Raw genomic sequence first — 12,053 nt, 5'->3', positions numbered from 1 at the left:
GCTTTAACAAACAGCTGAATAGATTTATTATAGTATACTTTTTTTAGGTGCACAGGCGTCAAAATTAATCACACGTTCCTTGTCTTGTTTATATAGAAACAGTTGCTTGTCACAAAAATATAAACAGAAAGAAGTATCACTGCTCTGATTGCAAGATATTCAACTTTAAGAATGACACAGAAAATCGTTTACAGTCACAAACTGTACAACAGTTGTTTTACCAGAGATGGAGGGGCGGGGAAAAGCAAGAACACCATATAGTGAATATAGTCTGTTTATATACATTTTAGTAAAGTGTAAAAAACATAGACAGAAAGCAAGATGGGATCTTTTAGTTTTCTCTATAGAATAGATTATTTGAAGGTTACACTTTTATCATAATCGGATTACAAGAAACATCTATCGAAAGTGGAGGGCTAATATAAACACAGAAAAACAAAAAGCAGAGAAAAGGGTGGGAGGGGAGAGAAGGAGAGAAAGACAATGAGAGAGAGGAGAGAAAGGGAGGGAGGAGAGAAAGTGTGAGAGAGGGCAAGAGAGGGGGAGAGGAGAGAAAGTTATTTGGTGAGAGAAAGGGAAAGTGAGAGAAAGATATGAGAGAGGGGGAGTGAGAGAAAGATAGGAGAGATGAGAGAGGGGGAGTGAGAGAAAGAAATAGAGAGAGAGAGAGTGGCCCGGCATGCTGACCTGACCAGACGGTGTTTAGTTAGCTACGTCAGCTAGTTTTTACTCAGCAGGCTCTTCAGGCTCCTTTCCACCGCCTCGTCCAGCTCTTCCTCCAACTCCTCCTTTTTGGACATGGCTAATTTGGACTGGTAGTCACGCACTATCTGGTCTATGTAAGGTGCACTTTGTGTTCCGTGCAGCATGAGGGTCCACTCCTTCAGGACCCCCCTCTGTGGCTCGTTTCCCTGGAAGCCCACCTCCAGGACCCAGGTCCCGCGGGGGTCCTCTCCCCAGGTTTGGGTAGTCATGAAGGGCCACTTGTCGAAGCCAACCTTGGCATCGTCGTCCCGGGGCCGGCGGCTTAGTAGGATGGACTTGGTGCCCATGGGGGAGGTCATGTTGATGTTGAGGTCCCCACGGCGACTGCCATTGACAGTGATCACGGCCTGAACATGCTCCAGGTAGCGGACAAAGTTGTCCTTCCCCTGGCAGGAGTCAGTGGAGATGGCCAGGATCAGTTTGTCACCCGACTGGATCTTACTGCAGGGAGAGAGGGTTGGGGGGAGAGAGGAGAGAGAAGAATTAGGAAGGTGAAGGCAGAAGAAGAGTCAAGAGAGACCCAAAGGGAAATAAGAAAGTGATAAAAGTAGGACAACGATAAGGGGCAACAGAAAGAGAGATGGAAAGAGGGATTAACAAGACTTGTGAAAGGGAGACAGAAGACGAAAGTTCGGAAAGGGAGGGTCAGAGAATGAGAGAAACAGGGAAATGGAGAAAGGAAAAACAGGACAGAAAGAAATAGACAGGAAGATGGAGGTAGCAAAGAAAGAGGCTAATATAAAGCTGTATTAAGGAAGAGAGAGGAGAAAGAGAGAAAAATAGTAACATTATCAGTATTCTGGTCAGCTCCTTGAGAAAGCTGGTGTCCCTGTATCTAATTCAATCTGAGATTTAGCCTGCGGGTGCAGAGTATTTACCATAGCCCAGTCTGTCTAGTTCTGTCTACGCCTCCGCCCTCAAATATCCTGCTATTACCTGACCTACTTAGCATGGACCCAGTAGACCCTGATAGAGCACTGGTGGTGCCTCAAATCCTGCTCCCGCACGGCAACACAACAATGACAGAAACAACGCTTTCTTTGCCATTAAATTATTAGAATAAACCGAAGCGTGCAGGCTTTTTGGTTAGACTTAGACTAATATCTTACCATCCTGTTACCACTATCTTAGCTGGCCATCTTTATTAGAGATTGAGATTCACTTGATCTTTATTAGAGATTGAGATTCACTTGATACATAAAAATAAAGCATTTTAATGTAATTTTGATGTAATTGTATGAACTTAAATACTATAGTTAGTACCTGAAATAACTTGTGCATTTCAAAATGCTTTGAGGATGATTGTCTCAAGGACACATCACTGTTTGTGCCCAAGGCAATACCATCGACAACACCATTACCCTTGCCCAGAGAGACCGGCTGAAAAATACACCTAATATTCTAGCCCTTTTTGAATAAGCAAGAACTGTTATGAAAATGTTAATGACTAGTGTTGAATAATGAATGGAGGAGAATGAGAAAGTGTGTAGCACAGTAGAACTCCATTGAGACGCCCTGAGGCCAGCCACAGGCACTAGGACCACCATAGAAAGAACAATACTATGACAGAGCCTGTCTCCTATTGCCTACCATGTAGTTCTAACAGATATTAATAAATGGATGGATAAACAATCTAGGTCCTTTTAAGAAATCTGCCAGTCATCTTCATGATATGTAATTCAGAATAATTTGTCATGTCATGAAAGCTCATGCCATTTATTCTTACTATGCTATGTAATGTTTAGGATTAAAAAAATACTTCTGATTTATTTTCCTTTCAAATATTGAACTTGCATCCTACTTAATGTTTTTCAAAATGGACTTAGATTATTAAACAAGAAAAGGACAGAATAACATTTACATAAACTAAATGTCACTCTTTTCAACAGTTTTTTTCTCCATCTTGCCCAAAGCAACAGGCTCTACTACACAATCACTCCCACAGCATTTCACTGTTCATCCCTCCAGGATAACAAGGGCCTACAGTAGCTAGCAAGCTAGCCAACGTTAGCTTGGGTGCTTGACTGCCGTTGTAAGGCCAGAACGCTCAAATCAACCCTACTCCTCGGCCCAAATGTCCAGTGTGCGCTCCGAGAGCGAAACGGTCTGAATTTACAAACTGACAACACTGAATTTATGAGTGCGCCATATTTCTATTCCATCCTAACGGAAACCCAGAGGGTTTTTCATTTTTTATGGAATAGAAACACCATAATATTAATCAAATTGTAAGTAAGTACCAGTCAAAAGTTTGGACACACCTACTCATTCCAGGATTTTTCTATATTTTTACTATTTTCTACATTGTAGAATAATAGTGAAGACATCACAACTATGAAATAACACTGGTCTCCCGCGTGCCCCGCATTCTGTAGTACAGACATGGCCTGCTCTCCCTTATGTAAGGAATTAGCTACTTTCCCATGTTTACCACAGTATGTATTGTAGACTGCACAATAGCCTAATAAACAAATAAGCACATTTTGTTAATAAAATAATTATTAAAAAAATACTCTTTCAAAATACAGATGTTGATTTAGTTATGGATCCATAACAAATTACTATAGGAATAAATATCACTGATTTAAAGAAATATTGGAACAAAGTTGTCTAATGAAAGAAAACTATTTAGAATCCTAACAATTTAGAATCCAATTTAGAAGCCTACTCCCGACCTTCACATTGTACAGTGCCATATTTTCCATTCCATCCTAACAGAAACCCTGAGGGTTTCATTTTTTGTTTTTCTCTGAATAGAAACATCATAATATTAATCAAATTAATTAAGCCAAATTTCTTAAAATCAATCCCATATACTATGTTATTTCAAAAAAAGGTTTTAAATTCTCTGGTAATACCAATACGCAATACTATCAAATGCTTCTCAAAGATGCCCTCTGGTGGTCAAACTAGCAGTAACAGAAAAAATGGCTGAAAATTAAATGACGTGCCACAGAATGCTGCGGCAGCACGCAAGGTGTGCCGCAGTATGACGCAACTTTTAAAGGAGGAACCACTATAGCAACCCAAAGTCATATTGGACCATCTAAGAATTATATTATCTTCCTTCCTATTCAACTCATGGCAGAGAGCTGGTGCAGGGAGATTGCCTTGTCCAGATTGAGGGTCCCAAGCCAAAGCCTTAGGAGCAGGGATGTTATGTTGCTATTCTCTGGTTCAGAGGCACACACAGGAACCCTGCTGACTCCCTGCTTTGTGGTGAGGCGGTGAGGGTGTTAAGAGCTCACTCGGGCAGGGGTGGACCACTGGGTAGATAGAGAGATGGGGAAGCTGAGCTGAGGAGAGGACGATGGGGGTAAAGTGGACCTAATGGCATTATTAGAGTCAGGGGCCACATCTCTGGCCCATTACAGCTCTCTCAGATTAGCACAGCACACAGAGAGAAAGAAGGAGAGAGGTATGTTCTGGGAAGCACATTGGTAGAATAATATCCTGAGCAGAGAGGTGTGCTGAGGTCTGATGGTGAGGTGGTTAAATTAGTAGTAATTTAGTGGGTCAATGGGATTCAGTACAATACACTGTCATGTGGTTTCATTGAAAACCAGATGGAGTCTGTTACGGCTCTGACCAACAATTAATGAGTTTTAACAGTGAATTAGCTGAGAGCTTTTCTTGTTTTCTGATAATTCATGATAGATTATCAACAATACCTTTAAAACTGTTTTTCATAGATGTTATCATAGATAATAATAAATACATTATATGTGTAGATTCATACATGTTTTGTATTCCAGTATACCTTTACAATAGAAATACAAATTAATTGAAAGTTAATGTTGTATGAACTCATTTAAGGCCACTATGTAATATGTAGATGCTTTGATGTAACTGTATCCTGTAGATCCATTACCCAGAATGCATTTCAGCCAGGTGGCCCAGCTGGAAAGTTAATGAGTCGAACTGTGAACCTGTCACCGGATCACATCACATCCTGAGAAAGGAGGGAAATTGTATTCTGCACTGATATGACAGTATCTATCATTGAAAAGCGGAATGTGTGTATGTGTGTGTCTGTCTGTGCATGTGTGTGCACAAGTACATCATATGTGTTGATCTGTGTGTGTCTGGGCTCATGAATGTGTGCAGAAATCAATTTGTCGCCAAAATGATTTTCCTGAACAGCAGGTGCAGCAATCTCATCAGATAATGTGTGAGAATAACGACTCCCTATGGTCATAAACCCCACCACTAGTTCTTCCCACGCCTCATCACAACAACGTCACACTTCCTCGTTGTCTCTGTGCTGCTGTGCTGTTTGTTGCGTCTTGGCTACCTGCAAACCTTTCGTTTTTTACTTTTAATAACCGTTTAATCCAAACTCTTGCATTTAACACATTTACCAACTTTTAGTTTTTTCCTCATTTCACTTTCTTTATTCAACTTTTTCACCCGAACGCTTTAGTACCTGGATACCAACAATCGATCCAGGCTACCAAGAGCTCAAATCATAAAACGCTCTCTATAGAACTATTTCCAGCATGTGAGTGTGACTACAATTGTTGGCCAGGACATGCTGTAATTGTATGTTTTGTGTCCCCCACGAGTATAGACACTGGGGACATACCCGACACAGCTGTGAGAGAGAGGCTACACCAAACGCTACCACGCAGCCAGACCGGTGCGTAGCAAGGAACAGCCGGCGACCTGCCACTGACAACCGACCTAGCATCACCTGGCCCCCTGCGCTTCTCTCTCGTTCTTCACATTCAAGGAGAGACCGACAACAACATAGTTGTGCGAGGCACAATGAAGCGCTGGTAGGAGACAGGTATTATGGCGAAGCCGGGAAATGTTTGTTCCCTTTGATTGTTGCCGTTCAGCAGTGAAAATTCCTTTGAATCTGCTGGGGACTCGCGTGTTATTAAGTGTATAATCTGCGACATGTTCGTAGTTGTCACGGGGAAAATGTATTGAACTTGAGGCATCTAAAGAAAGGATTATTACTCTTCATGAAAAAATAAAACATTTGACCAAGCGCCTTGAACTGAATAAGGATTCTATGAGACTATCGGCATCTTTAAATGCTTCCAATCAAAACATCCAAGAGGATCATAATGGGATCTTCCTGGACTATGATCAATTTCCACCACTGCACCCCTCTACTAGCTTGAACCAGAAAATGACTGCTCATTGTTCGACTCCAGGTGAGCATGAATGGATGCGTGTCGAAACCAGAAAGAAGTAGAAGAATCGTTCTCGGCGTACCTGCCTTCTTACCCCGCGTCGGGACCCTGTTAGGGCTAGGGGGCAGTATTGACACGGCTGGATAAAAAACATACCCGATTTAATCTGGTTACCACTCCTACCCAGTAACTAGAATATGCATATACTTATTACATATGGTTAGAAAACACCCTAAAGTTTCTAAAACTGTTTGAATGGTGTCTGTGAGTATAACAGAACTCAAATGGCAGGTCAAAACCTGAGAGATTCCTTTACAGGAAGTGGCCTGTCTGACCATTTCTTGAACTTCTTTTCCATCTCTATCTTTTACTAAGGATCTCTGCTCTAACGTGACACTTCCCACGTCTTCCATAGGCTCTCAGAGCCCGGGAAAAAACAGAATGTCGTCATTCCAGCCCCAGGCTGAAACACATTATCGCCTTTCTCAAGTGGCCGATCAAGGGACTCTGGGCTTATGCGCGTGACCCGACCGCCCCCGCCTTTGTGATTTTTTTCCTCTGTTTGCCGAAAAGGAGATTCCCTGTCGGAATATTATCGCTTTTCTACGAGAAAAATGGCGTAAAAATTGATTTTAAACAGCGGTTGACATGCTTCGAAGTACGGTAATGGAATATTTAGAATTTTATTGTCACGAATTGCGCCATGCGCGCGACACTTCTTTACCATTTCGGATAGTGTCTGGAACGCACGAACAAAACGCCGCTATTCGGATATAACGATGGATTATTTTGGACCAAACCAACATTTGTTATTGAAGTAGCAGTCCTGGGTGTGCATTCTGACGAAGACAACAAAAGGTAATCAAACTTTTATAATAGTAAATATGATTATGGTGAGTGCTAAACTTGCCGGGTGTCTAAATAGCGAGCCCGTGATGCCTGGGCTATGTACTTAGAATATTGCAAAATGTGCTTTCACCAAAAAGCTATTTTAAAATCGGACATATCGAGTGCATAGAGGAGGTCTGTATCTATAATTCTTAAAATAATTGTTATGCTTTTTGTGAACGTTTATCGTGAGTAATTTAGTAAAATGTTAGCGAATTCCCCGGAAGTTTGCGGGGGGTATGCTAGTTCTGAACGTCACATGCTAATGTAAAAAGCTGGTTTTTGATATAAATATGAACTTGATTGAACAAAACATGCATGTATTGTATAACATAATGTCCTAGGGTTGTCATCTGATGAAGATCATCAAAGGTGAGTGCTGCATTTAGCTGTCTTCTGGGTTTTGGTGACATTATATGCTGGCTTGAAAAATGGGTGTCTGATTATTTCTGGCTTGGTACTCTGCTGACATAATCTAATGTTTTGCTTTCGTTGTAAAGCCTTTTTGAAATCGGACAGTGTGGTTAGATTAACGAGAGTCTTGTCTTTAAATAGCTGTAAAATAGTCATATGTTTGAGAAATTGAAGTAATAGGATTTTTAAGGTTTTGAAAATCGCGCCACAGGCTGCAAGTGGCTGTTACGTAGGTGGGACGAATTCGTCCCGCCTAGCCCAGAGAGGTTAAGACTTTCAAATCGCTTAGAGCCCCTGTACCAGCTGTCTTCTGCCATGGACTTTGATGTTCCCTCCATGGCTGTGGATGCCCCTCTAGCTACCTCTCCCTGTCCTAGTCAATCAATTGTCTCGGCACAGCCTGGTCCACCTCGGCCCCCCTCCGCTAGGTTGTGCTCTCTTGATGCCTTTGGCTGTTATGTCCTGCACGCAGCCGGCGTCTCAGCAGCTCTCTTCTCAGATGAGTTCTGTGGCTCTGGCCTCGCAATCTGCTTCGAGACACGGCAGAGGCCGGATCATTCCAGCGATTGTGATAGAAGTTTGATGGTGAGGCATATATCTGTACCTGGGGCAAATACTTTGCGTTTTCCTTGGGAAAAAGTTCAGGATATCACCAGGTTGCTTCCCGAGGCTGTGCGTCAGTCACCCGGGTCTGATACTGTCATGGTTCATGTGGGGTTGAATGACATTATGAAGGGCAGCTCAGAACAGCTGAAGATGGATTTAAAAGAACTGATTGGGCAGCTCCTTGACACCAACAAGATGACACCGAAAGAGATGGTAGCTTCGCTTCAAGTCCTAAGGAAACTGTGCAGCATTTTGTTTTTTGTATGTATTATTTCTTACATTGTTAGCCCAGAAAACCTTAACTGTTATTACATACAGCCAGGAAGAACTTTTGGATATCAGAGAGACGTCATCTTTGCCAGCACAACCAGTACTACAACCAGGAATACGACTTTCCCAAAGCGGATCCTTTGCCTGCACCTCCCAGGGCATTTGAACTGATTCCAGAGGCCGACCCAAAACAACGCCGTTGAAGGAGGAGAGGGTGCCGGAACGTTCCTCAAGTGAGGCTTCGCATGCGCGCACACCACCCACAGCTTCCGAGTATATTACACGGTAATGTCCAGTCCCTAGTTAACCTGTCTGGGATAGGGGGCAGTATTTTCACGGCCGGATAAAAAAACATACCCGATTTAATCTGGTTACTACTCCTGCCCAGAAACTAGAATATGCATATAATTAGTAGATTTGGATAGAAAACACTCCAACGTTTCTAAAACTGTTTGAATGGTGTCTGTGAGTATAACAGAACTCATATGGCAGGCCAAAACCTGAGAAGATTCCATACAGGAAGTGCCCTGTCTGACAATTTGTTGTCCTTCTGTTGCATCTCTATCGAAAATACAGCATCTGTGCTGTAACGTGACACTTTCTAAGGCTTCCATTGGCTCTCAGAAGGCACCAGAAAGTGGAATGGGGTGTCTGCTGTCTCTGGGCGAAGAACAGCAGGAGAATTTGTTAGTGGTCAGCCTGGGGACAGTGAGACTGAGAGGCGCATTCACGAGAATTCTCCATTTTTTTTCTTTCAGCCTTTGAATGAATACAACGTCGCCCTGTTGGAATATTATCGCTTTTTTACGAGAAAAATAGCATAAAAATTGATTTTAAACAGCGTTTGACATGCTTCGAAATTCGGTAATGGAATATTTTGAAATATTTTGTCACGAAATGCGCTCGCGCGTCACCCTTCGGATAGTGACCTGAACGCACGGACAAAACGGAGCTATTTGAATATAACAATGGATTATTTGGAACCAAAACAGCATTTGTTGTTGAAGTAGAAGAACAGCAAAGGTAATCCAATTTTTCTAATAGTAATTCTGAGTTTAGGTTGTCCCAAACTTGGTGGGTGTCAAAATAGCTAGCCGTGATGGCCGGGCTATGTACTCAGAATATTGAAAAATGTGCTTTCGCCGAAAAGCTATTTTAAAATCTGACACCGCGATTGCATAAAGGAGTTCTGTATCTATAATTCTTAAAATAATTGTTATGTATTTTGGGAACGTTTATCATGAGTCATTTAGTAAATTCACCGGAAGTTTGCGGTGGGTATGCTAGTTCTGAACATCACATGCTAATGTAAAAAGCTGGTTTTTGATATAAATATGAACTTGATTGAACAACACATGCATGTATTGTATAACATAATGTCCTAGGAGTGTCATCTTATGAAGATCATCAAAGGTTAGTGCTGCATTTAGCTGTGGTTTTGGTTTTTTGACATATATGCTTGCTTTGAAAATGGCTGTGTGATTATTTTTGGCAGGGTACTCTCCTGACATAATCCAATGTTTTGCTTTCGCTGTAAAGCCTTTTTGAAATCGGACAATGTGGTTAGATTAACGAGAGTCTTGTCTTTAAAATGGTGTAAAATAGTCATATGTTTGAGAAATTGAAGTAATAGCATTTCTAAGGTATTTGAATAACGCGCCACGGGATTCCACTGGCTGTTACGTAGGTGGGACGAAATCGTCCCACTGGCCCTAGAGAAGTTAACAAAGCTAATCTGAGAACAAGGCTACCTAAATTCTATCAGCATATCGATTGCAGTACACGAGCGAGTAACACACTCGACCACTGCTACTCCAAATTCCGCGATGCATACAAGACCCTCCCCCTCCCTCATTTTGGCAAATGTGACCATGACTCCATCTTGTTGCTCCCCTCTTATAGGCAGAAACTAAAACAGGAAGCACCCGTACTTAAGTATATCCAATGCTGGTCTGACCAATCGGATTCCACCCTTCAAGATTGCTTCGATCACGTGGACTGGGATATGTTCCAGGTAGCCTCAGACAATAACATTGACATATACGCTGACTCGGTGAGCGAGTTTATAAGGAAGTGTATAGGAGATGTTGTACCCATTGTGACTATTAAAACATTCCCTAACCAGAAAATGTGGATTGATGGCAGCATTTGTGCAAAACTGAAAGCACGTATCACCGCATTTAATCATGACAAGGCGACTGGAAACATGAACGAATACAAACAGTGTAGTTATTCCCTCAATCAAACAAGGAAAGTGTCAGTATAGAGACAAAGTGGAGTCGCAATTCAACGGCTCAAACATGAGACGTATGTGGCAGGGTCTACAGACAATCATGGATTACAAAAAGAAAATCAGCCCCGTTGCGGACATCGACGTCTTGCTCCCAGACAAATGAAACAACTCCTTTGCACATTTTGAGGACAATACAGTGCCACCAACACAGCCCGCTACCAAAGACTGTGGGCTCTCCTCTGTGGCCGACGTGAGTAAAACACTTAAATGTGTTACCCCGCAAGGCTGCCGGCTCAGACGGCATCCCAAGCCACGTCCTCAGAGCATGCACAGACAAGCTGGCTGGTGTGTTTACGGACATATTAAATCAATCCCTATCCCAGTCTGCTGTCCCCACATGCTCAAGATGGCCACCATTGTTCCTGTTCCCAAGAAGTGTGTTGAGGATCAGTGGAGTGGAGATGTTGCAAAGGTAACTGAACTAAATTACCATTGCCCTGTAGCACTCACTTCTGTCATCATGAAGTGCTTTGAAAGGCTAGCTAAGGGTCATATCACCTCCACCCTACCTGTTACCCTAGACCCACTCCAATTTGCTTACCGCCCCAATAGATCCACAGACGACTCAATCACCATCACACTGCACACTGCCCTAACCCATCTGGACAAGAGGAATACCTATGTAAGAATGCTGTTCATAGACTACAGCTCAGCATTTAACACCATAGTACCCTCCAAACTCAACATTAAGCTTGAGACCCTGGGTCTCAGCCCCGCCCTGTGCAACTGGGTCCTGGACTTCTGGACGGGCCGCCCCCAGGTGGTGAAGGTAGGAAACAACATCTCCACTCCACTGATCCTCAACACTGGAGCCCCATAAGGGTGCGTTCTCAGCATCCTGCATGGCCATTTACACCTCCAACTCAATCATCAAGTTTGCAGACGACACTACAGTGGTAGGTTTGATTACCAACAATGACGAGACAGCCTACAGGGAGGAGGTGAGGGCCCTCGGAGTGTGGTGTCAAGAAAATAACCTCTCACTCAATGTCAGCAAAACAAAAGAGATGATTGTGGACTTCAGGAAACAGCAAAAGGAGCACGCCCCTATCCACATCGACGGGACAGTAGTGGAGAAGGTGGAACGTTTTAAGTTCCTCGGTGTACATATCACCGGCAAACTGATATGGTCCACGCACACAGACAGTGTGGTGAAGAAGGCGCATCAGCTTCTATCTCAAGGCCATCAGATTGTTAAACAGCCACCACTAGCACAGAGAGGTGGCTGCATACCTACAGACTTGATATCATCAGCCACTTTAATAAATGGAACACTAGTCACTTTAATAATGTCACTTTAAGAATGTTTACATATCTCACATTACTCATCTCATATGTATACACTGTATAGGTGTTTCCTTCATTATCTATTGCATCTTAGCCGCTCTGTCACTGCTCATCCATATATTTTATACTTATATATTCTCATCCCATTCCTTCACTAGATTGTGTGTATTAGGTTTTGTTGTGGAATTTGTTAGATATTAGGTTTTGTTGTGGAATTGTTAGACATTACCTGTTAGGTACTGCTGCACTGTCGGATCTACAGTAGAAGCAAAGCATTTCGCTACACTCGCAATAACATCTGCTAATCATGTGTATGTGACCAATAAAATTTGATTTGATTTGACAAACGCTCCATAATATCTGTCCCTCTGCCCTCCCTAAATCGT

The 12,053-nt window shown here is 42.6% G+C and overlaps 1 protein-coding gene across 1 annotated transcript in view; it reads right to left on the bottom strand.

Annotated features, from left to right (window-relative positions):
* Window positions 1–2: 2 nt before the first annotated feature.
* Window positions 3–12,053, bottom strand: part of pcsk2 (proprotein convertase subtilisin/kexin type 2) — an 84,197-nt gene continuing 72,146 nt past the window's right edge. Inside the window, exon 12 of the mRNA XM_014154627.3 lies at window positions 3–1,206. Coding sequence (XP_014010102.1) covers window positions 720–1,206 — 487 coding nt within the window. The 3' untranslated portion in view covers window positions 3–719. The remainder of the gene's footprint in view (window positions 1,207–12,053) is intronic.

This window comes from Salmo salar, chromosome 18 (genome assembly GCF_965601325.2).
Source record: "Salmo salar chromosome 18, fSalSal1, whole genome shotgun sequence".
Taxonomy (NCBI): Eukaryota; Metazoa; Chordata; class Actinopteri; order Salmoniformes; family Salmonidae; genus Salmo; species Salmo salar.
This window is presented reverse-complemented; position numbering and strand designations above follow the sequence as displayed.